The sequence below is a fragment of the Phocoena sinus genome, chromosome 3, assembly GCF_008692025.1.
Source record: "Phocoena sinus isolate mPhoSin1 chromosome 3, mPhoSin1.pri, whole genome shotgun sequence".
In the NCBI taxonomy this organism is placed as follows: domain Eukaryota; kingdom Metazoa; phylum Chordata; class Mammalia; order Artiodactyla; family Phocoenidae; genus Phocoena; species Phocoena sinus.
This window is the reverse complement of record NC_045765.1, coordinates 13,657,109-13,684,369: the sequence shown is the minus strand read 5'-3', so window position 1 is coordinate 13,684,369 and position 27,261 is coordinate 13,657,109. Positions and strand designations below refer to the sequence as shown.

General features: G+C 50.1%; 1 protein-coding gene across 1 annotated transcript; it reads left to right on the top strand.

Moving 5' to 3' along the window:
• LOC116751305 (cytochrome P450 4F22) lies at positions 1–27,261 on the top strand. The gene is made up of 13 exons (XM_032627032.1): positions 1–45; positions 9,600–9,822; positions 13,028–13,172; positions 17,879–17,932; positions 18,035–18,162; positions 18,370–18,491; positions 21,106–21,373; positions 22,356–22,422; positions 22,534–22,663; positions 24,405–24,538; positions 25,480–25,544; positions 26,209–26,291; positions 26,697–27,261. The coding sequence occupies exons 2-13, from the start codon at positions 9,601–9,603 to the stop codon at positions 26,890–26,892; spliced, it is 1,614 nt and encodes a 537-aa protein (XP_032482923.1). The 5' UTR covers positions 1–45; position 9,600; the 3' UTR covers positions 26,893–27,261.

Sequence of the window (27,261 nt, the reverse complement as noted above, 5' to 3'; positions counted from 1 at the left end):
GTTCAGGCGGATCTGGTTCGAGGGAGGGAGGCCGAGACCCGCAGGGTGAGCGCGCGTGGGGGGGGGAGGAGCGGACTGTAACCTGAGGGCGGCCTCAGCCCTGCGCTGTAACCCGAGGTGCACCAGCTCCGGGGCTGGAAGCGCGGGTACGAGGGTCTGCGCGCGGCGGGGGGCGGGTGCACTGCCGGCCCCGGGAATCCCCAGGAACCAGGACGGGACTGCCTGTGAGGGACTCGTGTGTGTGTGTGTGTGTGTGTGTGTGTGTGTGTGTGTGTGTGTGTGTGTGTGCGTGTGTCCCCCCGACCGTCGCTGCATATGTGTGAGGTTTCTTCTATGTGCGCCTTGGAGTCCTGGGTGTATCCTTCTCTCTGGGTGTCCATGGTGGGAAGGGCCTCAAGAAGACACCTCTCGGAATCAGGGCATCTTAGACGGATTCAAGCCCAGCCCTGTGACGCCTCCTTAAGGCTGGTTGGGGTCACGGGGATTTCACCACTCCACATTGTCTTAAAGGGGAGGCGGTGCGTCCCACTGACGAACCTTAGGCTTCGTCAGTGCCGCCGCCTTCACAGTCTCACACACATCACAGGCGCAGAGCCTCCAACTGACCCTCTATGAAAAGAGGATGCCTGCCTGGGTCCCCACAGTTGGCTGTGAGGGTCGCGTGAGGTCCTGCAGTTGGTCCCAGCTGATGTTTGTTGGATGTTTGTTTGAAATAATGCTCCCTGGTGTCCCAGGGGCCTGGCCCTTCCCCCTTGGACCAGAGCGGGGCTAGCCAGCAGGGACCATGCAAAGCAACTGAGGCCCACCAGCTGGTAAGTCTCAGGCTGGAGGTGGGAGGGAGACAATGGGGGAGCTGGGATTTGAACAAACCAGCCCCGGCTGACCCCAAAATCCTGGGCACTTTCCGAAGGCTCTGGCCTCTCTGTATAGCCCAGCTTGGGTTTCTGAGCAGTAACATTAGCTCTGGGCTAGCGTGCAGCTGTGACCTTGGTTGGTATCCGCAGAGGGGTTTGGTTGACTCTGGAGACATTCAAGAGTCATCCAGACGGTATGGGACCCCATCTCTTCTCCCTGGAAAGACTTGGGCCTGATTCTCGAAATCCTGGGTGGCTGAGTTACAAGAATGAATGTGATGGTAGTACCAACAGCCGTGAGAGGTACCTTTGATCAAGGACTTACTGTCCTTGATGAAGCACTGAGCTGAGCACATGAAAAAACGCTTAGTTGTCATCTCAGCCCCATGAAGTTTGTAACGTGGTTCCTGTCTTATGGATGAGGAAGTTTAGGCTCCGAGAGGTGCAGACACTCACCTGAGGTCACACAGCTAAGATGCAGAGCTCCAAGGAGTCCTTTCTGAGGCGCACATCCAAGCATGGCCACATTTGATGGAGATGATGGGCAGAGACAGTTGCAGCCCTGGAATGATCTAGATTACTGGTAGTTTTTTGTTTGTTTGTTTTTTGCGGTACGCGGCCCTCTCACTCTTGTGGCCTCTCCCGTTGCGGAGCATAGGCTCCGGACGCGCAGGCCCAGCGGCCATGGCTCATGGGCCCAGCCGCTCCACGGCATGTGGGATCTTCCCGGACCGAGGCACGAACAGCATCCCTTGCATCGGCAGGCGGACTCTCAACCACTGCGCCACCAGGGAAGCCCTTACTGGTAATTTTTAAGCATCTTTTTCTGCCAGGATCTCCTTTGGGCCAAAGAAGCTGCAGGCAAATGCCTAAAATATGCCCAAAGCTGTGGTGAGACTCACCCCTCCACATCCTGTCCTGCCAACCTGGCCCTGCCGTCATAACCGCCCCTGAAACTCTCAGAACCCCAGATACTTGGGTAGGTCCCCTCCTGGCTCATAACGTCTGGGGTCTGGCACTTTGGAAAAATGTGAGTCGACAGCCCTTTGGCATAGAGGCGTTCGAAAAGGTACCATGAGCCAGCTTAGCGGGCAGGCTGTCTGACTACAGGCTGCTAGAGGGAACGGAGAGCAGGGCTGGGATGTAGGGCAGTGGGGCCAGTGTTGGGTGCTTGGCTGTCAGGCCACCATGTGGGGAGTGGAGGTAGTATGTACACTGCCTGTGGCTCAAGAAGAGGCAGATATATTTCTGGTGGGCCAGGTTCCACGTTACTGCATTCGTTCTCAGGAGTCCACACACCTTGTATGACGAGTCCCCGTTTGGTGGCTGGGCTAACTTGACAAACCAGCCCTCCATGGGTGTGGGCCGGCCTCAGAGCCAGTCACTGGCACCTCCATCTTCAGATAATGCCCACCCCAGTAGGGTGGGCGGGGCTACCTCTGCCAGGGCGGGGCTGCTGGGGCCCTTGCCTGGCTTCTGGGATGAGATTGGGGGCTGGTGCTGAGAGGAACAGGCATGCCAGCCTCCCACAGCATCCTGAGAGTGTCAGCTTTGAATTTGTCTCACTTTTATAAATATTGTAATAGAAATAGGAATAATGGCTGAAATTTTTCATGTTATGTGCCAAACCTCATCTCACTGAAGTGTCCCAGACAAACTTAGGAAGTAGGTCCCTTTATTATTAACCCATTTCACAGATTGGAAATGGGGATGCTGCGCCACCAGGGAAGCCCCAGACTTTACTTTTTAGAGCAGTTTTAGGTTTACAGAAAAATTACCCAGAAAGTATGGGGTTCCAACACACCCCCTCAACTCGACTGTTATTAACATCTCTCATTAGTGTGGTGCGTTTGTTACACTTGATGAACCAATATAGAACATTATTTTTATTTTTAACATGCTAGGTTTTCCCCCTATCTTTCACTTATTTATTTATTTATTGGTTGCGTTGGGTCTTCGTTGCTGCACGTGGGCTTTTCTCTAGTTGTGGCGAGCGGGGGCTACTCTTCCTTGCGGTGCGCAGGCTTCTCGTTGCGTTGGCTTCTCTTGTTGCGGAGCGCGGGCTCTAGGGCGCGCTGGGCTTCAGTAGTTCTGGCTCACGGGCTTAGCTGCTCCGTGGCATGTGGGATCTTCCTGGACCAGGGATCAAACCTGTGTCCCCTGCATTGGCAGGCGGATTCTTAACCACTGCATCACCAGAGAAGTCCCTAGAACGTTGTTATTAACTAAAGTCCATAGTTTACATTAGAGTTCATTCTTTGGCTTGTACAATTCACTAATTAATTTTAATAGTTAAAACACTTTTGAATAGTCAATATGTGCTCAGGGTATAGAAAATCAAAAAGTCCCCAAAGATAGAGACAGAAAGATAAGCCTCCCTTCCAATCCTGCCCCCAGTTTTTGCAGGCTCCTTTCAGAGGCAGCCACCGTGATAAATTTCTCATGGGTCCTCAAAACCATTTTTTCTGCATTAAAAAAATTGGGGCAAAATTCATCTAACATAAAATAACTATTTTAAAGTGAACAATTCTGTGGCATTTAGTACATTCACAATGTTGTGCAATCACCACATGTATCTGTTTTCAAAACATTTCCATCACCCTGAAAGGAGACCTCCTCACTCCCCAACTCCTGTTCCCCCCAGCCCCTGGCAACCACGAATCTGCTTTCTGTCTCCCACCTATCCTGGATATTTTATATAAACTGGATTATACAATACATGGCCTTTTGTGTCTGGCTTCTTTCACTCAGCTTCATGTTTTTGAGGTTCATCCGTGTTGTAGCCTGTGTCAGTGCTGCATTCCTTTTCATGGCTGTATAATATTCCATGGTATAGATACACCATATGATATCTATCCATCACCAGTTGATGGACATTTGGGCTGCTTTCACCCTTTGGTGATTGTGAATAGTGTCGCTATGAATATTTGTACACAAGTATCGGTTTGAGTCCCTGTTTTCCATTCTTTTGGGTATACACCTAGGAGTGGAATTCTGGGTCATGGAATGATTCTATATTTAACTTTTTGCGGGACCATCAAATTGTTTCCCACAGCGGCCGCACCTCCTCAAAACTTTTTGTAGCACTTTCTTTGGGGATTTGGACAGAACTGCTCTGTTTGAGGGGAGGAGGAACCCAGCTGTGGAAAGTAGAGGACTTCCTCAATGCACCCATTTGTTGAGCTCCTCCCATGAACATCAGATGGACCTCTTTCTTTTATTCCCATTTTGGGGATGAGAAGACTGTGGCTCCCAGGGGGAGAGCCAGTTGGGGACCCACAGCATGTGTTTTTTCTGCTAGGAGTAGAGCTGGTGTCTGTCCCAGGAAAGACTGCAGCCTGCACCTGTCCTGAGGGATGGTGAGGTGGGCACAGGGTTTCTCTGGCCCTCCCATGCACCCACCCACCTGGAGCAGGGACCCCTTTTTCAGGGCTCACACTTTATCTTGTTCCAATTCCTTCCCATTTCAATCCTTCAGGAAGACATCTCTGTGGTCAGAATATCAGCTGCGATTTTCCTGGGTGGAGGTGGGGGCTTTTGCTGTGACTCCAAGTCCCCCAACTTCCTCTGAGGGTTACTGGAAAGATGAAACGCATGCATGACTGTGAAAGTCACTGCGTACAGCAGGTGCTCAGTAATTCTTTTGAGAGCAAAGGAAGGGAGGTAGATGATTGCTGTGCAAAATGGGCTGTCAGAGCAGAGCTGGGCCTGGAGGACGAGGGGAAGCTGGTGTGGGCAGAGTTGGGGGAGGGGCATGCAAGGTGGAGGGAACAGCATGTGCAGAGGCTCTGAGGTAGGAATGAACTTAGCCTGTGGCTGGAGTGGCCGGAGTTGAGTGAGTGAGGGGGAGAGCGGTGGGAGACAGAGTTGGAGGCGTCAGCAGGGGCAGGCCACACAGGGCAATGGGGTCCATGGAAAGGAGTCTGAATTGCTTTCAGAGTGTAATGGGGGGGCCATAGGAGGAGGGGGAAGGTCATGTCTGATTTAATTTTAGGAAGAGCCCTCTGACTTCTGTGTGGGGAATGGACTGCTGGGGGCCAAGGATGGAACTCGGGACCGATGGGAGGAGGCTACCACAGTGGTGAATTGACATCGATTGGGATGATGGATGGAGAGAAATGAATGGATGTGAAAGAATGTTTAGGCTGGATAACCAGCACCAGCTGGCAACAGATCGAATGGAAGAAGAAGGAGGGAGGTGGGGGTGAGGTGAATCTGATACCCGTGGGGGAATATCCAGGAGGTGGCTGGACCTATCAAGGGGGCCACTGAGACATGGGAGGCACCTCAGAGACGAGTCACGGAGGCCATGGGAGGGCATGAGATCCTCAGGAGGTGTGCACAGAGGGAGAGGAGACCACCCAGGACCAAGCTCTAAGGAATACCAACATTTACAAATTGGGTGAAGAAAGGGAGGGTCCAAAACGGACTGAGAAAGGGGAGCTTTGTGGCTGAGGTGGAAGATGGACAGGGTTCACCTCCCAAAGGGCTTTGGATACCAGGCTGGGGGGAGTGCGGAGCCATGGAGGGAGTTAGAACAGAGGAATGACAGGCCTTTAGAAAGGTGTCTGTAGTGGATGGGGTGGAAGCTAGACTACAGCCAGCTTGCCCAGGGGTTAGATGTGACCCATGTGACCTGTTGGCTGAATATGTTGACTCCAGCCCACCCCAAGAAGTCTTGGGCCTGCCAGGATGGTGACCCCCACCCCATCCCTCCAACTCCAGACCATACACAGGAAAGGTCATACCATGGTGGACTCAGAGATCATCTCTTACAGCTACCCCCAGTTCCATATGGGGAACTGGGGGTGACAGTAAAAGCAGTCAGTGGAGGAGTTAGGATTAGAACCCAGCTGCTTATGGTGTGTGTGTGTGTGTGTGTGTGTGTGTGTGTACATATTTTAGTAAGAAAGCCCCCTTCATATAGGTTCCTCACTTCACTCAGGCCTCTGCTCAGATATCCCTCTCCAGAGAGGCCTCCCTGGACCACTTCATCTAAAAGAATTGCTCCCCATCCTCTTACTCTGAGTATTAGTGCCCTGTAGCTGCTGTAACAGATTTCCGTGAACTGGATGGCTTAAAATGACACAATTTATTAGCTCTTGGATTTGCAGGCCAGAAGTCTGCAATCCAGGTGTCGGCAGGGCCACACTCCTTCTGAAAGCTCTAGGGGAGGATCCTTCCTTGTCTCTTCCAGGTTCTGGGGGCTCCAGGTGTTCTTTGGCTTGTGGGCGCATCACCCCAATCCCTGCCTTTGTCTTCACATGGCCTTCTCTTCTGTGTGCCAGATCTCCCTCTGCCTCTCTCTCACACTCTTTCTTTGGCTGCGCTACATGGCTTACGGAATCTTAGTTCCCTGACCAGGGATTGAACCCAGGTCCTTGGCTCCCTCTGCCTCTCTCTTAGAGGGACACTTGTGATTCCAGTTAGGACCTACCTGGATAATCCAGAATCATCTCCCCATCTCTAGATCCTTACCTTAATCCCACCTGCAAAGATTTTTCCATATAAGGTCACAGGTTCTAGGGATTAGAATGGGATATCAATGGGGGGGGGCAATACTCAGCCACTCCCCCATCCCCACTTTACCTTCTTCAGAACATGTAGCCTTTCTGTGGTGTCCTAGCATGTCTGTTGGTGGTCACCACCCCTAAGGGACAGGGCCATGTCTGTCCTGCCATCATTACATCCCCATGCCTAGAACAGAGTCAGACACATAGCAGGGGCTCAGAAATGATTTGCCAACTGAATGCTGAAGAGAAACATGTAGAACCCTTAGTGGAAGTCCTGGCCTGTGGAAGCCAGAGGAAGGTCACAATTCTTCGTAGTAACCCACTAGCTGGCTTCCCCGATATTGCTGGCGAAAATCATCATCCATCGCTAAATTGGTAAAGAAATAAATACCCATGGCTACTTCCTGTGGCGTGTGTCACCTAGAGCTGCCCATGGGAGAGGCAGCCCAATTGCACATCAGTGGTCTTAGTTCAGAGCATATGCCTGGGACTCGTGACTTGGAGCTCTCTGTGTGTCATTTTGGAAGGTTGCTTACTCCCTCCCCCTCCCCCTCCCCTTCCAGCCCTCCAGAGGGCATATTGCCTACACCAGACTTTCTGTATTTTAAAAAAGATTTTAACTGTGGTAAAATACACATAACATTTACCATTTTAACCACTTAAGTGTATAGTTCAGTGGTATTAAGAGCATTCACATTGCTGTGCAACCACCACTACCATCCATCTCCAGAACTTTTCCATCTTCCCCAGCTAAAACCCTGTATCTGTTAACATTAACTCACCATTTCCCCCTCCCCCAGACACTGGCAACCACCATCCTCCTTTCTGTGTCTATGAATGTGACCAGTCCAGGGACCTCATATAAGTGGAATCATACAGTATTTGTCCTTTTGTGTCTGGCTTATTTCATCTAGCATAATGTCATCAAGGTTCATCGGTGTTGTAGCAGGTGTTACAATTTCCTTCCTTTTTAGGGCTGCATAATATTCCGCTGTATGAATGGACCACATTTTGTTTATCCATTTTTTCGCTGATGGATGCTTGGGTTGCTTTCACTTTTTGGCTATTGCGAATAGTTCCACCATGAACACGAGTGTACAAATATCTATTTGAGTCCCTGCTTTCATTTCTTTTGGGGATCTACCCAGAAGTGGGATTGCTAGAACATATGGTAATTCTACGTTTACTTTTTTGAGGAACCACCATACTGTTCTCTGGAGCATGGCTGCACCATTTTACATTCACTCCTGCAATGCATAGGTTTCCAATTTCTCCACATCCTTGCCAACACTTGTTATTTTCTTACTTTCTTTCTTTAATAGTAGCCATCCTAATGAGTCGTCACGTCATCTGCCTTGTAAGTCAGACCATTCCAATGGGGTCCTCCACATTTGGTAATGACCCATCCACCTGCTTTCCCAGGACACAGCCACCAATAGAAACTTCACCTCTGCCTGGATGATGTGGTTGGACTTTGGCTGATGGAAGAGCCAGTGGGTTGGAGGCCCTGGGAGGGGGCACCCCTGGCAGGGGTGGGTGGGTGTTGAGGACACAGGCGAGGACCTGCAGTGCAGGGTTTCTTTAGCTCTGTTGTCCAAGGAGGTGGGAGCACAGAGGGAACCCTTGGCTCATAGGACTGAGTGGAAAAGATTGATGAGAGCAGGACCTGAGCATTTTCAGCAGTCTCCTTGGTGTTGTCTGAGATCCATGGGCCCTCAAATTGATTGAGGTTGGCCTTGGTGGGGGTTCAGGGGACCCCTGCCAGCTCCCAACTCCCGTGAGTTGGAGGCACTGAGCTTGAATTGTCTTGAAAATGGAGAGAATGACGGGACCTGCCTTCAAGGATTGCCTTAAGATTCCATGAAATGAGGCACCACCCTAATGGTGGTGCATGGCAGGTAGTAAGTGCTCTACACCTGGTCACTGTGTTATTAGTATTATTTGTACACACCCACTCTGTTTTGGTTCCTTCAGGAGCTGACTCTAGGGCAAGGATTTGAGTGCAAGTAGTTTATGTGGGAAGTGATCACAGAAAAGACCAATAAGGGAGAAGGCAGTGAACCTAAAAGAATTGAAAACAGGGACTCAAACAAATACATATACATGCCTGGTCATAGCAGCACATTTCATAGTAGTCAAAAGGTGGAAACAACCCAAATGTCCTATAGATGAATGGATAAACAAAATGTGATAAGTTCTTACAATGGACTATTACTCAGCATTTATAAGAAACGAAGCACTGATACACGCTACAAAGTGGATGAACCTTGAAAACATCATTCTGAGTGAAGAAAGCCACAAAAGACACGAAAAGTCGCTGTGTATGATTCCCTTTATATGAAATGCCCAGAATAGGCAAATCCGTAGAGACAGAAAAAAGATTAGCGGTTTCCAGGGGTGGGGGGGAGGGGGAGTGGACTGCTAAATGGAGACGGGTTCTCCCTTTGGGGTGATGGAAATGTTTTGGAACTGGATAGAAGTGGTGGTTGCACAGCATCGTGAATGTATTAATGCCACTGAACTGCTCACTTTTAAATGCTTCATTTTATATCATGTGAGTTTTAACTCAATTAAAAAAAGAAGGAAGAGGAGAAGAAGAAGAAGGAGGAGGAGGAGGAGGGGGAGGATGAGGGGGAGGAGGGGAGGAGGAGGGGAGGAGGAGGAGGAGGAGGGGGAGGAGGGGAGGAGGAGGGGGAGGAGGGGGAGGAGGGGGAGGAGGAGGAGGAGGTGAAGAAGAAGAAGAAGGAGGTAAGACAGGGGAAAGGAGGCAGCTAACAGAGAAGGTTTCTCTTGTGGGCAGCTGAAGTTTAATCCTGCTGGGGAACCCTAGCAGTGCATACAGAACCCACACCTCAGAGTCATTGCACTGGAAAGGAGCTGGATTATTTATCCAGCAATGCTCATCAGTCATTGATCGAGAGCTACTTTTGGCAAGAAGGAGGAGAGGGAGTTTGTTTCAATTTTCTAATACTCTGGCCACCTGTGCACGGGCAGAGAAGTTGGGAGGGATGCCCTGAGAAGTCAAGGCTGAGGGCATATGGGTGGGGCCAGCTGGCTGGAGGTCACTGCTCTGGGAAGAAGCATCCTTGGTGTCTGGGACTTACATGTATTGAGTGCCTACTGTGTGCCAGGCACATCACGCTTGGCTTCACAGGTCATCATGTGTATGGCACACATGTGGCCAGAGGGTGGTTCCCACCTGCACTAACCCCCACCCTATGTGTCCCCCCAGGATGCTGCCCATCACAGAGCACCTGCTGCACCTCCTGGGATTGGAGAAGACAGCGTTCCGTTTGTATGCCCTGTCCGGGCTCCTTCTCTCCCTGCTCTTCTTCCTCTTCCGTCTGCTGCTGCAGTTCCTGAGGCTCTGCTGGCACTTCTATATCACCTGCTGCCGACTGCGCTGCTTCCCCCAGCCGCCCCGGCGCAGCTGGCTGCTGGGCCACCTGGGCATGGTGTGTGTGGCTGGGCAGGTGGGCTGGGCAGGGCAGGGAAGGTACAGATGTTCAGTAAGGATGATGGACCTGCTGGCTTCCCTCATCCCCCCAAGAATCTAGTTGGAGCCATGAACAGACCCATTTTACAGGATCTGAGTGAGACTGCGGTTCAGAGAGGGCAAGCAGGAACCCAGGATCACACAGCTTGGATGAGGCAGAGCTGACTCTAAAGTTCTCTCTACAATTCCAGGCTATTGCTGTAGCAACAGGTACCAGTGCTTGTGAAATCCCAGAGTGGGAGGCAGGGCACCCCTGTAGATTTTGTTGCTTCACCTACCCCACAATGTGGTTTCACACACTCTCTCTTTCTCTTTAATGCTGTGGTCCCAGGTGAGGATTCCAACCCTTTTCTTTCATTTCATTTCTTATTTCACATATATATTCCAGGTATTATTTCAGGCACTTTATAACTATTAGCTCATTTGGTCCTCTTGACAATCTTAGAAGGTAGGTCCTGTGACTATCTCCATTTTTTCTCCAGAGAATACTATGGCACAGAGAGGTTAAGTAGCTGGCCTTAGGTCACAGAGCTTGTAAGTGGCAGCGTCTGGGTTTAAACCCAGGCTGTCTGGTTCCAGCGTCCCTGATCTTAACTGTCTACCCTTGCCCCTCTAGCTTCTGGATGAGAAAGGCTGGACTTTTCTAAAAGGGCTTCAGAGGTCAGAAGAGAGAAAGTCAGACTCCTAAGGGTGCTGAGGCTTTTGGGGCCAGAGTCCAGCCCCTATTTCCCTGCTGGACTCAGCTGATCCCCCTTCCAGGCCCAGATGAAACCGAGGGACAGTTGTGGAGACCTTCCTCATGCTGAACTTGGAGGAAGACTTTGGAGAGGCACTTTGGGGCAATGGTCACCAGTGTGGACTTGCCAGTTTCTGCCATGAGCTGCCTGTGTGACCCTGACAAGCTCTTTCACCTCCCTGTGCCTCAGATAACTCATCTGCAACGTGGAACTATAATCATTCCTAATAATCTCGTGGGATTGTTTCAACGATTCCTGAAGTCGTGTCTGTGGTATGCTGGGCACTGAGCCTGCTACACCGCGGTGCATGTATGAGCTCAATTCTCGGGTCCTGCGGAGACTGGAAGTAACAAGTGATTATAGACACATTTTAGATACTGCTTGGAGTGAGTGTCTCAGAAGAAGGAAGCAGGAGACATTTCCACTCAATAGTGCAAGAAACATTCATTTTATTATCCTCCTGCAGCCAGCACTCACCAAGTTTTGGCTGTACCTGAATCTCCTCCCTCTTTCCCATTCTCCAACCACTGCTCAGGCCTCCTCCTCTCCGGCTGTTCCATGGTCCAGGCTCCTCCCTGGGCTCCTGCCTTTAGTTTTACCCCTCCAGTCCATCCCTCATCCTGGTCCCAGAAGGATTCCTGAATCCAGCCATGTCCCTCCCCTGCTTATACACCCTCCATGGCTCCCCATTGCTGTCCTGAGAAAGTCCCAGCTTCTCAGCTGGAGTTCAAGTCCCTTTAGACTCCAACCCCCACCCTCCTCACCTGTTCTACCATCTCCCTCTAGTCCCATAGAATGACTTTCTGCTCCTGGAACAAGCCTCTGACTTTCCACCTCCATGGCCTTTGCCGAAACTGTGCCCTCTGCCCAGAATATCCTTCTCTGTTAGATGAACTTCTACTCATTTTTCATGCCCCATATCCAATGCCCTTGCTCCAGGAAGCCCTCTGGCATGGATGGTGGTCCTGGAAATAGTGGCCAGCTTCTGGTGCCATGGGCGGTTGGCCAGCACCAGTTCTGAAGTCCAGCCTTGACCCCGTGGGCCCATCCTGCCTCCCAGGCCATGAGACCTGGATGATGCCATGATCTCCCTTGGGTGTGGACAGGCTCAGGGCTGAACCTGATCAAGAAGGAGACACAGAAACCAGAGAGGAGTCATTTGTTCATTCATTCATTCATTCTACAATTGCTGGACCCTACCATTGGCCAGGAACTGGGTTAGGCTCCTTTATATCTGAGCTCTCCCAATTCTCATAACCTATGAAATAGGGATGGACCTGCCCTATATTATGGATTCGATATTTGGGGCTCAGAGAGGTTAGGTGACTTGCCCAAGATCACACAGCCGCTGAGGGTGGATTTGAGCTCAGATCCATCTGACATTGAGCCTGAAGTGCTCTGCCTCATAGAACATGTTGGTTAAGAGCAGGCGTTTTGGAGTTTGGGGGCCTGTGTTCAAATCCTGGCTTTACCACTATGGCAGGTGATGCCAGTGTCTGCACACATCCTCTCGGCCCATGTCTGGCTGCAGTGGGCTGACTTCTAGTTGCTAGCACCTGTGTTCTAGGGCTTTCTCTAGCAGCTGAAGCCCACTCTGTGCGGGTGGACTGTGAACTTCAACCTCAGCCGGTGATTATGGGACTAGGGGAGTTGGTATAAAAACACCCCAGCCCCCTCACCTTCAGGTGGGTTGACTCTGAGATGGATGTCCCCCAGAGATCCCCAATGGGACTGAGCCCCAGTTGCCCATGGGAGTAATTCCCTTGACAACTCTTTGCTGGCTGCCTTTCCTCTCTATCTCACTTCTCCTCTCCCCACCCATGTTTCTGGGGATCACCCCCCAAATAAACTGCTTGCCCTAGAACCCTTGTCTCAGGTCCTGCTTCTAGGGGAGCCCAAACCAGGACAGTCACTTTACTCACCTGTAACTTAAGACAAATCATTTGACCCTTCAGAGTAAAATAAAATGGGGAAAATAGTAGCAACTACGTCATAGGGTTCTTGTGTGGGTTGAAAAAATGCCCACAGCAGCACCCAACTGCAAGCACGTGTATGTGTTAAAGAGAATAATACTAGTAATATTTTGTTATGAACGTAGAGGTACTAGATTAAGTGCCAACTGTTATCATTATTGCGTTTACTCTTACTGCTTTTATTTCTTGAACACCAGCCGTGTGTCAGGTCCTGTGCTGGGGCTCTTCCACTTTGCTATTCCATGAATCCTCTCAGCTACCCTCAGAAGGGGAGTTGACTTTTCTCCCAGTTTTCAGATGAGGGAATGGAGGCTCAGTGAGGTGCATCCAACTGCCCACAATCATACAGCTCTTCCCGGCTTGTTTTGAGGACAGGGGAAGTGGTGGGAGGGAAGGGGTGGGGGAAGCCAGGGCTGGACACCTTCTCACTACCCTCCTCTACCACCCTCTTCAGTATCTCCCGAATGAGACAGGCCTCCAAGATGAGAAGAGGGTGCTGGACAGCATGCACCATGTGATCCTGGTGTGGATAGGACCTGTCCTGCCACTGTTGGTTCTGGTGCACCCTGACTACATCAAGCCCCTGGTGGGCGCCTCAGGTAGGTGGGCTGGGCCTCTGAGTGATGAGTAAACCCTCAACTCCCAGAGCCTACCTGGGTTTCTAGGCAGGTGGGCAATCCAGAAGAAGGGCCATTTGAAGGATGAATAGGAGTTTACCAAAGCCACGATGGCAATACAGATAATGGGAACAGCATGGGAAAAGACGTGACAATAACATTCCCAGGAACTTTTAGAGAATGTTCACCTCTCAGAGTCAGAGCAGACATGTTCGGATAGGCAGTTGTTTGCCCAAGCTTTTGTTAAATGGTTGTTGCTCAATTTTAAGCCATGGCACTCCTATCATTTGGGTTCTGACACTCCCACTGTGGCTATCGCAGCCTTCAGGCTGGCCCTGACTGGCAGAGAGGGAGAGGTAGAAGGATTGCTTCTCCCTTCTGCCATCCACACCTATTTCAAGGTGCAGGATTCCCAAGTGTGCTTGGCAAGCTCTTGCTCAGGCTTCAACATGCAGCTCTAATGACCTCCTCCTCCAGGAAGCCTTCTTTGATTCCCCCAGACAGACCATAGGTCTCTCCTCTAGACTCTCCCATTCTCACTCCTAACCATTTAGCGCTGAATGTGTCTGTGTCTAGCACTATCTTCCTCATAAGAGGGGCTCTGGGCCCTCAGGGTGGCCTCACATGTACCTGGGCATCTCCAGAGGCATAAGGGGACATTTGAGAGAGGAAGGATGGGAAATAAAGGGCTCCAGGAATTTTAGGACCTCTGGCCTCAGCTTTGGTCTCTGCAAACACACGTATGGAGACCACCTTCAAGGCTGCCCCCTGAGCCATGGAGGAGGAAGGGGCTGCCATCCTTCCCTTTCCCAGCTCTGCCCTCCTCATGCCTCAGTGTCCCCCATTATTGCATTTGTAAGGGAATGACCATCCCCACTGAACAAAGAGGGAAACCTGGACCCTGGGAAGGGTGACTCTTCCAAGGGATGGGCACCAAGTTGTGGAAAGAGTCCTGGGCCAGGACTTGGGTGGGCTGGGTTTGAATCCAGCCTGGAGCATGTACTTGCTGTGTGACCCAGCAATTCGTCTAGCTTCTCAGGGCTTCAGTTTCTGATCTGTAAAATAGGGTGGTTGTGAAGAGTCAGTAATATAGTGTGGGTTGGTTTTCTCTCTTCTGCCTTTTTAATATCTTTTTTCTTTCTTTCTTTCCCCCTCCCTCCCCTCTCCACCAGCTCAGAGCATCTGTTTTCTAAGTGTCACCCTGCATGGTTATGAGACTCCAAGTAGACCAGGCAGTAGAGCCCCCATCATAAACTTGACAATTTAGTAAATGCTCAGGCCTCTTCTTCTCCTCTCCCCTGCCCTCTCTCAGGACAGGCAGGATATCTAGTGCCTCCCCCACTGGAGGAGCTGGATGGTAGACTCCAGCTTGGAGAGGGTGGGGCTGTGTGAGTCAGGAGAGGCAACTTGGCATCAGGCCTCCTGGCCCCAAGGTGTCCGGGCCCCTCCATGCCTGTCTGCCTGAGATTGGACAGACCTGGTCCTAAGTCGTTAATTCCATCCCCTACTGGGGCCTCCTTGGGACCGCATCTCGGGGGTTTGCTCCTCTAGGCTTAAACCCACGTAGCTGATGGGCCCTGAGAAAGTCATGGCTCATCTTAGAACCTCTGTTTCTTCATCTTTTAAGGGGCATTTGGGATATACAGAGAAAGTAGGTGAGAATGCTTTATAGAAGACAAGGCAGGATATACAGGCATTTAATTGTAGCTTGCTTTCATATATTCGTTTTAAAAATTGAGCGGAAATCACATACCATATAATTACTTATTTTAAAGTGTAAGGTGTTTAGTGTGGTCACAATGCTGTGCAACCGTCACGTCTCCCGAGTTTCAAAACCTTTTCATCACCCCATAAAACACTCCATAGCCATTAAGTTATCACTTACCATTCCCCCTTCTCTTCATCCAGTGGTAAACACTTTCTGTCCCCATGGATTTTCCTTTTCTGGGTATATCATAGGAAAGGAATTATACAAAATGTGGTCCTTTGCAGCTGACTTTCACTCAGAATAGTTTTTGAGGTTCATCCTCATTGTAGCAATGATCAGGACTTCATCCTTTTTTAAGGCTGAGCAATATTTCATTGTATGGATGTATGGATATACCATATTTACTTATCCATTCATCCGCTGACATACATTTGTGTTGTTTCTACCTTTTGGCTGTTATGAATAATGGTGCTATGAACATGTGTGTACAAGTTTTGGACATATATTTTCATTTCTCTTGGGTAGGTACCTAGTTGTAGAATTGTGGGGTCACGTGGGAACTCTATGTCTAACTTTTCAAGGAACCACCAAACTGTTTTCCATGGTGTCTGCGCATTCATTTTTCCCTATTAGGGTCCTGCTGTGAGCTGGGGACCCAGCTATTCATCTCACAAGTTCTTGACACAACTGAGCAATAATTATAGTCACAGTAGTAAAAATAGCCAACAGTTGGTTAGTTATTCATTTATGTGCATGAATATTTAATGAGCACCTACTGTGTGCCAGGAGCACATTAGTTCATTGAGTTTTTTGTAGGGTTGCCATGAGGTAGGCAGGATTGTTCGATTTTCTTGCCCAAGTTTACACAACCAGTTAGGGCTGGGATTTGAACCCAGACCGGGCCGGCCCAGAGGCCAAGCTCTCAATCACAGTAATATGAAGCTTCCTGCTGGGCACTTGTATGGGCTTTTCTTATAGACCTTCTTCAGGGTAGATGTTACCACCTCCTTGTTACTGGAGGGGAAAGTGATGGGAGAGGCAGCCTGGACACAGGCTCTCCTGGCATTGAGTGCTGAGGGTTGGATTAGAGGAGGGACCTGAGGATGACAGAGCAAGGGTTTGGCTGGAGAGAAGGTTTGGAGAAGGTTTCCTGGAGGAGGCATCAGTGAAACTGGGCTTTGAAGGATGCATAGGAGTTTGCCTGATGAGAGGTCCCAGGTAGAGGGTCCTAAGTGCAAAAGTGCAGTTGTGTGAAAATGCCAGGGGAATTCAGGTGACTTGGGGTGTCTGGAGTGAAGATGACGTGGGGAGAAGTAGGAAATGAGACAGGAGCTGGACTCAGAGCACCTATGTACAAAGTGAAGGAGCTTGTGTTTTATCTTGGGGGTGTTAGGGAGCCATGGGAGGTGTTTGAGCAGGATAGCCATTGGACAAGTTTGTGTGTCAGAAAGACCCCTGAAGGTCCTAGCGTGGAGTCCAGAGCCCAGAGAGGAGAGGAGTGACTAGACTCCCACCTCCTCCTTCAAAGCTGCCTCTTCCAGGAAGTCTGCCTTGACTTCTAGTAACCCTTTCTCTGTGCCTCCCTCTGCTCCTGGCACACATTCTACCTTCTTGCTAATTACATGGCATGTCTCTGCTTCCCTTTCCCACTACACCCAGAGCTCCTCCAGGCAGGGTGTGGAGCTGAGCCATCTCTGGGGCCCCAGCATGGGTTGGGCACAGAAAGGTGGCAGCACAAGTGTGTAGAATGGGAGAACGAGTGGACAGACGATTGTGCATACAATCGGCCAATGCCTGGGGAGTGTAGGTGGCTGAATCATATCTCAGGTAAAAGTGACATTACTTGAGTTTCAGGTACTTCCTTCCTGGGCCCTGCCCATTCTGTCCCAGATCTATTCAGCACATAGAAAGGGAATGCATTCACTCATCCATCCAACCACCCACCCACCCATCATCCATCCATCTATCCATTCATCCATCCATCCATCCAACCATCCAACCATCCATCCAACTACCCACGGATAGTTCTCATTCATTCATCCTTTGATTGGTTAATTCATTCATACAATAAAAATTTATTTAGCACCAATATGTTAGTGATCAACAAGGTCCCTCCCTTCAAAGCGCTTGTAACTGGATGGATACAATCCAGAGTGATTGGTGGGAGAGGGAATGGCATCCAAGCAGAGACTGGAAGAATGAGGAAAGAGTGTTGGAGGCAGAGAGGATGCCTGATGGAAAGACTCAGAACAGAGAGGGAACACAGCTTTTCAAGGACCTGAGAAAAGTTCTATGACGTTAGCAAGTTGGGTGTGTGCGGGAAGGGGTGGCTGTGGTGGAGGAGAGAGGTGTTCTGAGAATGGTCTGGACTGGGATACGTCATTCAAGGCTTTGTAAATGGGCTGAGCAGCTGTGCTTGAGGCTGATGGGGGTGTGGGCAGAAAAGGACATGGTCAGATCTAGAGTCAAGTAAGATCCCCCTGGGTCTAGGGTACAGGACAGACTGGAAAGGGCGAGGCTGGAGGCTGGGAGCACAGGAGGTGTAATTCAGATGGCCTGAGTTGGCAGAAAAGAGGGGGTGGATTAGGAGAAGAATCAGGTGAAGAAAGCCAAACTGGAGAGAAAGCACGGTCTGGGCAAAGGTTTGGAAGTGAGGGACAACGTGTGGGGTTATTTGGTGTATGCTGAAGGATGAGATGGGAGAGGCATACAGCAGCAAGGTAGGGCAGGGCCCTCAGTGCTAGCCTGAGCTTGAGCTTTTTTACAAAGGTTTTAGGGAGCCATGCGAGGTGTTTGAGCAGGGAAGGCTCACGTTCAGATCAACATGTTATAAGGCTCTCTTTGGGGCAGGTGTGGAGGATGGAATTGGAGGGGTGACGTGGGAGGTGAGAGCCCAAAGTGGAGGCCCAAGGAGGTCATAAGCAGAGGTCAAGGGTCAGAACTCTGTTTTGAGACATCGTCACCTCTTCTCTCTCCACAGCTGCCGTTGCCCCCAAGGATGACCTTTTCTATGGCTTTCTGAAACCTTGGCTGGGTGAGCTCGACACTGGGTAGCCTGGAGCTGGGGCTTCAGGAAAGAGGGGGCAGGGTGTGGGGTTTGTTGGTGAGGTCCTTAACCTTGGTCTTCTGGGTCCAGGAGATGGGCTGTTGCTCAGCAAAGGTGACAAGTGGAGCCGGCACCGCCGCCTGTTGACACCTGCCTTCCACTTTGACATACTGAAGCCCTACATGAAGATCTTCAACCAGTGCACCGATATCATGCATGTGAGTCCCAAGGTTTCTTGGGAAGAGGGTATCCTGGAAGTGAGGCTGGTCCAGGCTCCAGCTCATGGGCGAACCATGTGATGCCAGGAAGCCTCACTTCCTTTATCTATAAAGTGGTCTTGTAGTGAACTTGCAGCTGGGTCATTGTCAGCCCGGCTGAAGGTCTGTGGTCTCCGTACCCATTTGCCACGTGTCTTTCTCTTCCAGGCTAAATGGCAGCGCTTGGCAGAAGGCTCAGAAGTTTCCCTTGACATGTTTGAGCATGTCAGCCTCATGACCCTGGACAGTCTTCAGAAATGCGTCTTCAGCTACAACAGCAACTGCCAGGAGTGAGTGTGGCCTCCCTGGGGAACATAGGGTCAGCTGCTCCAGGGGCGAGGTGACGAGAGGAAAAAGGAAACTCTTAGCTGTTAGGCACTCCTGCGCGGCTGGTGCTCTGTGACTGACAGGCTGTGTGGTTCCGGGAAACTGACATCACCTCTCTGAGCCTGTTTCCTCATCCCCCAAATGCACATCTCCATCCCATCCCCACAGTCATCGTATGAGAATTATAGGGGATAATGTGAGTCGATAGCTTGGCATACAGTAGGTGCTCGGTAGACGCTAGTTTCACTCATTCCTCCGCAGAAGGTACGTGGTCTTTGGAAAGACCCTCCCCACACTTTCTGAGCCTCAGTTTCTTTGTGAAATAGGGATGACAATCCCTGACCTTCTGAGAGATGTTTAAAGCATAAAATGATATAGCACTGCCCTGGCACATGAGGGATGTCGAGTGAATATTTGTTGAATGAGTGAAATAACCATAGCTCTGGTTCATTCATTCATTCGTCAAATATTTGTGTGTACCTACTATGTGCCTGGCACTATGCTAGCCACTGGGGATATGGTGGTAAGCACTAAGCCCAACTCCTTGGAGCTTACAGTCTAAGTGGGGATATAAGGAATAAGGGACATAATGACTGTCAAGTTTGTAGCACATAGTAGGTCCTCAACGACAAGCTGCTGACTTTGTTACTCAGGGCCTTCTAGCGGTATTGTTTCCGTTGGGTAAGGTGGAGATGGCCTTAGTAATTAATTCGTTAATTGATCCAAGAAATATTTATCGAGTGCCTACTGTGTGCCAGCTCTAGAGTAGAATACAGTGGTCAACAAAACAGATAAGGTCTTGCTCATCTGGAACTTACATTTTAGTGGGAAGACAGGCAGTAACCATGAACAAATAAACAAGAAAATGCCAGTTGGTGATTAGTGCATGAAAACAACAAGCATGCTTCAGAACTAAGGACAGCTCTTTGCAATCCTGCCCCCTGCAATTTAGTTTTTCTTTCTTTCTTTTTTTTAATGAGAACTTTACTGAGATGTAATTGACATACCATACAGTCCACCCATTTAAAGTATACAACCAATAGTTTCTAGTATATTCACAGGGTTGTGCAACCATCACCATAATCAATTTTAGAATATTTTCACCCAAAAGAAACCCTGTACATTTTAGCACTCATCTCCCACTTCCCACTTCCCTTCCAGATCTAGGCAATAACTAATCTTCCTTCTGTCTCTATAGATTTGTCTTTTATGGAAATTTCATATAGATGGAATTACACAGACTTCTGTTTCTGGTTTCTTTCAGTCAACATATTGTTTTCAGATTCAACCATGCTGTAGTTGAATTATCAATAATTCGTTTTAAAAATTGCTGAATAATATTCCATTTACCACATAATACCACGTTTTGCTTATCCAGTCACCTGTTTATAGACATTAAGGTTGTTTCCATTTTTTGGCTATTATGAGCAATGCTGCTATAAACATTTGTGTACAAGGTTTTGTGTGAATGTTTTAAATTCTCTTGAGTATATACCTAAGAGTAAAATTACTGGGCTATATGATAATTCTATGTTTAACTTTCTTGGAACTGCCAGACTTTTTCCATAAGTTGGTTGCACCATTTTACATTCCTACCAGCAGTATGGGAGAGCTCCAGTTTCTCCACACCCTCATCAACACTTGCTATTATCTGTCTTTTTGATTATAGCTAGCCATCCAGTTGGGGTAAAGTGGTATCTCATTGTAGTTTTTTTTTTGCATTTCCCTAATGGCCAATGCTGTTAAGCGTCTTTTCATACGCTTGTCGCCCAGTTGTATGTCTTCTTTGGAGAAATGTCTATTATATTTTTTCCCCATTTTAAAATCGGGTTATTTGTCTTTTTTATTATTGAGTTTTAAGAGTGCTTTATATATTTTAGATACAAGCTTCTCATCAGGTATATGATTGGCAAATATTTTCTCCCACTCTGTGGATTGTAGCCATTTAAGTTTAGTGATGCTACATCTATTTAGAAGTCCTCATCCCTCTTTGGCCTGTTTTAAAATGTACCTAGAAACAGATCAAGAAAAATTGCCATTGAAAAGACAGTTTGTTACTTACTGCTCCCAAGATGAGGGGGCATGCCACACCACACAGGGCCACATGGGGAAGGAAGCCCCAGAAGAAAGCATGGCCAAAACATTTTTGGGGGTGTTCTACGGGAAGCAATGGGAAAGGCAGGGTATGTAGGCTTAAGATTGGCTAGTTTGAATAATTTCAGCAGGCTCTGGGGCACAGGGGTGCCCCCAAGTTATCCAGTGCCTGGCCCTGGGGTGATTAAGGCAGGGGGATAGTGGCTCAACCCAATAATGTTTGGAGTATGGACTCTGGATTGGCTGGTTTGCAAAAGAAAGGCATGCTCCTGGGTGAGTCATTTGCTATCTCTAAGAAATGGCTAGTCCTGGGAGGGTTGGTATCTCTCCAGTCAGTGAGGCCCCAGATGGCAGAGCATCAGGTATACAAGGAAATAAGAAAATAGAGTTAATTCAGGGCCTCTCTTTGTAACCTGCCCTTTGGGAGAGGAAGCTTGTCTTAGGGTACGGGGCTTTGCTCATGGCCTTTCTTCTCCCTGGCAGGAAGATGAGTGATTACATCTCGGCCATCATTGAGCTGAGCGCACTGGTGGTTCGGCGTCAGTATCGCCTGCATCACCACATTGACTTCATCTATTACTGTACAGCAGACGGACGGCGTTTCCGGCAGGCCTGTGACACCGTGCATCACTTCACCACGGAGGTCATCCAGGAGCGGCGGCGGGCGCTACACCAGCTGGGGGCTGAGGCCTGGCTTAAGGCCAGGCAGGGCAAGACCTTGGACTTCATAGATGTGCTGCTCCTGGCCAGGGTGAGGCTGGACCCTGGAGGGTGGAGCTCTGCCCAGGACAGCCTCCTCATGAGTTGCAGCAATAGTGCAAAATGATAAACATCCAGACTTACATGGATTTAGAATGCAGGCAGATGCAAAACACGTAAGACTGTATTCGTTCGTCAGCGTTGCCGTAAAAAAGCGCCACACACTGGGTGGCTTAAATGACAGAAATAAATTTTCTCAGTGTTGGTTTCTTCTGAGACCTCTCTCCTTGGCTTGTAGCTGGCTGTCTTCACCTGTGTTTTCACATTGTCTTCCCTCTGTGCATGTCTGTGTCTTCATCTCCTCTTCTTATAAGGACACCAGTCATATTGGATTAGAGCCCACCCTAATGACCTCATTGTAACTTAATCACGTCTGCAAAAGGCTTATCTCCAAATTAGGTCACATTCTGAGGTACTGGGGGTTAGGATTTCAACTTAAGGGTTCTGGGGTGGGGCTGGGGAGGGACAGAATTCAGTCCACAATACAAAGATGCAATACAAGACCTTGAAGAAATGTGACACTTGCAGACATAGGTGGTCACTTATTTGTGGTGCTTCTGTGGAGTTTCTGGGCAGCACCTGGGTTCTGGATTCAGACAGTCCTGGATTCCGGTTCGATAATAGCTCTGCTGCTTCATGGATGTTTGACCTTAGTCATCTAAGTCTTCCCTCTGAGCCTCAGTTTCCTCTTTTACAGCGTGATGATCGTAAGACCTGATCACAAGATGGCTGTCAGGCATCTGGCAGGATGCTTGGCGCTAGGAGCTGCTGGAGAAATACAAAGTCCCTTCTTCCTCGCATCTTTGGCTCTCTTTCCATCTTTCTTAGACAAGTTGCATACATCTATCTGCCTGGAATCCTTTCCCCTGCAGCTTGGCTTAAGATAAAGAAGGGGGTGTCTTGACTTTGGAAGAACTCCTAGGATGTGGCGGGTGGGATGAAGTGAGCTGAGCAGAGTCTGCTGCCCATTCCAGGATGAAGATGGGAAGGAACTGTCAGATGAGGACATCCGAGCTGAGGCAGACACCTTCATGTTTGAAGGTGAGGACATGGGGTGTGGCTGGGGAAGGATGGGAAGGGGCCCCATTGTCTGAATACAGCATCTCCTCTATCTTTGGGCAGCATCCATTTAAGCTCCTTATCTGCCTGCAGGTCATGATACAACATCCAGTGGGCTCTCGTGGGTGCTGTTCAACTTGGCCAAGTACCCAGAGTACCAGGAGAAGTGCCGGGAAGAGATCCAGGAAGTCATGAAAGGTCGGGAGCTGGAGGAACTGGAGTGGTTAGTCTGGGGTCATGGGGGTGGTGGGGGCAGGTTGAGTTCAAAGCCTTGAGTATAAATCTCTGTGCTCTACCACTTACTGACTGTCTAACCTCAGACAAGTCACTTAAGCTTCTTGAATTTCAACTTCTTCAACTGTAAATCGGGGATGACAAGTCACGCGTATGCCTACCTCATAATGCAGGAGTTAAGAGTGTCTTAGTCAGCAACGGTTGCAATAATGCTGCCTAACAAACAGCCCCCTAAGTTCAGTGGTTTGCAGCAAGCATTTATTTATTGCTCTTGTCTGCACATATTTCTTGCTCTTGTCTGCATATTACTCTTGTTACTCGGGGCTGCACTGAGTTGAGTGGAGATGCTTCCTAGCTTAGGTTTGGGTTCAGGTTTTTTCCACGTCTCCTCATTTTTCATGGACGAGCAGCCACGCTGGGCATGTTATCCTCAAGACAGACTCCAGAAGCACAAAGAACCACACAACTTAAAACCTCTGCTTGCACTGTAACATTCCATTAGCTAAAGCAAGTCATCTAGGGCTTCCCTGGTGGCACAGTGGTTGAGAGTCCGCCTGCCGATGCAGGGGACACGGGTTCGTGCCCTGGTCCGGGAGGATCCCACATGCTGTGGAGCGGCTGGGCCCGTGAGCCATGGCCGCTGAGCCTGCGCGTCCGGAGCCTGTGCTCCACAACGGGAGAGGCCACAACCGTGAGAGGACCGCGTACCGCAAAAAAAAAAAAAAAAAAAAGCAAGTCATCTGGCCAATCCCACCATGAATGGGGTGGGACATATGCTCCAGCCATCCAAGCAGAAGATACTCAGAATCACATGGCAAAGGGCATAGTGTAAAATTCCAATGTGGGGGGAAGTGTAAGAATCGGGAATAATAATCCGATTTACTTCAGATGTGTGCTGTGTGGAGCTGATTTTGGGCGATGCAAAGAAAACACAGCATTGAACAGCGAGAAAGTTCCTTTTGGTTCATTGTCAGCCATTTGGATTATGACCTCAGGGAGACACTTTCAGTTAGTGCCATTGTGTCTTTAACACCTTGCTAATCCTTGCTAATCTGCCTTTTTAACAAAGGGAGAAGATACCTCAGGTTCTGAGAATTGGGCAGGAGGTGGTATCTAGCCAGAATTTAACAACTGTCTTCTGTTTTCCCAGTGGTGTTTATATTTATGGATACCTTTATGCCAGGCATGCCATTTGCCCTTTATGGTAGCAACAGAGAGTTTCTATGAAAGATAACCAGTTAGTGTAAAGAAAACAATCTAGATCATTAACCAAGGGTTATAATTAATCCAGCTTTTTTTGCCCTGAAGTCCAAAGGAAAAAAAGCTAATGTACTGTAAGAAGAGGATGTATGGGTTTATAAATACTGAAATTGATCTATACAGGCTGGTAAATTGCTGCTACCCCAGGTCCCCCTGGCTGTCCTGGCACCTCCCCAGGGATGCCCCCTGACCTCCACATAATTCATCAGTTAAAGGCTTAATGCTGGGCTCACAGACGTCCGGCTAGTGCTGCTCTGATTGGTCAGGGGTCAGATATTTTACTTGCTGAGGGTTAGAGGTGTGTGCAGGGCACAACTGCAAATGCCTGAAGTTGGGGCAAGTCTGAGATCCTGGACTGGTTTCCTGCAGCTGCTCCTAATTGCCTGTGCACAGGTGTGTGTATATATGTCTGGGGAAGGGAGTGGCACCATGGCCTGGACCCTAGTTACCCACTGTTCCACATTCCCCAGGGATGACCTAACCCAGCTGTCCTTCACCACTCTGTGCATCAAGGAGAGCCTCCGCCAGTTCCCACCTGTGACCCTGATCTCCCGCCGCTGCACGGAGGACATTAAGCTCCCAGATGGGCGCATCATCCCCAAAGGTGCCTTCTATGTGCTCCCTGCTGCCTGCCTGCTCTATTGCCCATGGGGTCCTGGCCATGCCTGCCCCAGGTGCACCGTCCCTGTAGGCAGTTTATAGCCTGTTGTTTCTGGGGTGATGGGGGAGACTCAGTTGTGTGTGTGTGCTGGGGAGATAGAGGTTGGTGAGTTCAAGCAGAAAGGAAGGAGTGTGTGTGGCAGGGTGGGTCCTGTGAGGGTGCAGGTAGGGAAGGGTTGATTTCATTCCATTGCCAGATATTCCCTGGAGACCAGGTCCTGTCCTGGGTGATGCTGGGCATCTAGAGAAGCCTCATCCCCAGGCCCAAGCTTTGAGTACCACCCAGACTGGGGAAGATACATCAGGGCACAGACATTCCCAGACACATGGGGTGAGGAATGGGCTAAAGGGAGGGACAGAGGCTGGAGCAGCCCCAAATAAGGAGCGATGGCTGTATCTGGGGGTGGAATGCAGGGAGATGGGTGTATCTGGGATGGAATGCAGGGAGGGCTGCCTGGAAGAGGTAACGTGAGAGGTGAGGCTTGCGGGTTGGAAATGAGAGCATGTTTATGGAGCAGAGCCTCAGGGTGCAGACAGTGAAAGGCCTTGAATGCCAGGTTGAGGCACTTGAACTTGATCCTCAGGGCAGTAGGGAGCCATGGGAGGTATTTGAGCTGAGGAGGAGTAATGTCAGATATATGAGTGAGAAAGATCCCTGTGTGGCCAGGATGGCAGCTAGAAAGATGGTGATGGGAACCTCTTATGGAGAAGCAGGGGGAGTGGATGGGGCAGCAGAATTTTTTAGGAAAGGATGGGCAGGAAATGGTGGCAGATGGCTTGTGGGAATAGCATGGCTTCAGGGAGAGCCAGGGAGGCGTAGGTCTCCAGAGGAGGTCCTGGTTTCCCTCGGTTCCACTGACCCAATGACCCCACCCCTCCCCACAGGAATCATCTGCTTAGTCAGCATCTATGGGACCCACCATAACCCTACAGTGTGGCCTGACTCCAAGGTGAGCTCCTGCCCCAACCCTCTCTTCTCTCAGCTTCTTTCTTCTCAGAAGGGGCAGTCCTTGGTCAGCAAGGCCTCCCCTCCCCTCCCCTCCTCCCCAGGGAGCCAGATGGCAGGGCTGGGTGTAGGGCTTGAGTCCTCCTCCCATTTATTCACCCATTCACTCTTAATTCATTACATCAGCAAATCTTTATTGAGCATCTACCATGTGTCAGACCCAGTGCTGGGCACTGAGGACAGAGGAAGATACTGTCTTTGCTCTCACGGAGCTCACAGTGAAGTGCAGAGGAATAAAATAAGCTGATAAACAAGATCATTTTGGATGTTGATAAATGCGCAAAGGAAACAAAACTGGAGTGGGTCGGGGGGTGGGGGAGAGAACTTTAGCTCACACGGTGAGGAGAGGCCTTACCAAAGAAGAGATGTTTGAGCTGAAACTGAAAACATTTACACTGAAGAGTGAGGAGCAGGGAAAAGTGTGTTCCACATGAAGGAAACAGCAAGTGCAAAGGCCCTGTGGTGGGAATGGGAAGGAGGCAGGTGTGGCTGGATTGTAATGAGGTTCTCTCTGTCCTGCTGGTCCGGTACCCAGAGGCTGAGGGCGGGAACCAGGTTGGGATGGCTGAACCAGCCCTCAGGCTCACCCCCAGTCTGCTCTTGCCTAGGTGTACAACCCCTATCGCTTTGACCCGGACAACCCACAGCAGCGCTCCCCGCTGGCTTACATGCCCTTCTCTGCAGGACCCAGGTAACTTCTATTTTCCCCAGTCCAGGTGAAGCGTAGGAGGAACATCGAGGTCAGTGGAAGATCAGGGATGCACCCATCAGGAGCAGAAACCACGTCCACTCGGGTGTCCCCGCCAATCCGGTACCCTTTTCGTGCCCTCAATACACCAGGAAGCCCCCAAATCAGATTCTGCTATATCATCCATGGGTACCAACTATCTACAGTGTGGCCTGACTCCAAGGTGACTCCATGGCATACAACTATCTACTGTATGCCAGGCCCTGAGTTCTGGGCTCACATGCTCCTAATGGCTCTATGATGCCTTTGTCTGGAAGTTGAGGTTCAGAGGGGAAGGTCATTTACCACATCCCAGGGACCCCGCACACACAGAGGCTGGGCCTGAGCTCCCTGTTCCCCGTCCTCCAGGAACTGCATCGGACAGAGCTTCGCCATGGCTGAGATGCGCGTGGCCGTGGCGCTGACGCTGCTGCGCTTCCGCCTGAGCGTGGACCGAACGCGCAAGGTGCGGCGGAAGCCCGAGCTCATTCTGCGCACGGAGGATGGCATCTGGCTCAAGGTGGAGCCGCTGCCTCCGCGGGCCTGCGGGTCGGCGCGCCCCTGAGGATCCCCGGGGGCCCAAGCCCCGCCCAGAGAGGCCCAGGTTCCGCCCCCGAGGGCCCAGGCCCCGCCCTCAAGATCCTGAGGGCATAGACCACGCCCGTCGAAGTCCAGGCTCATTAAGCAGCCTTGTGGCACAGGTCACACCCACTTAAGGCAAGGCTCCGCCCCTGGAGGGTCTGATCCCGCCCCCTGAGGTCCAGGTCCCGACCCCGGAATGCCAGTTTCTGCCCTCTTGTTTGAAGGACCAGGATTGGCCACTCCCCTCGGGCTTAGGCCCCGCCCCAGCATCCTTCGGATTCAGTTCTTCAGGCTCCGCCCATTGAGACTTCCAAGGACCTAAGACCTGACACCTAAGGCCTCCGGGATACAA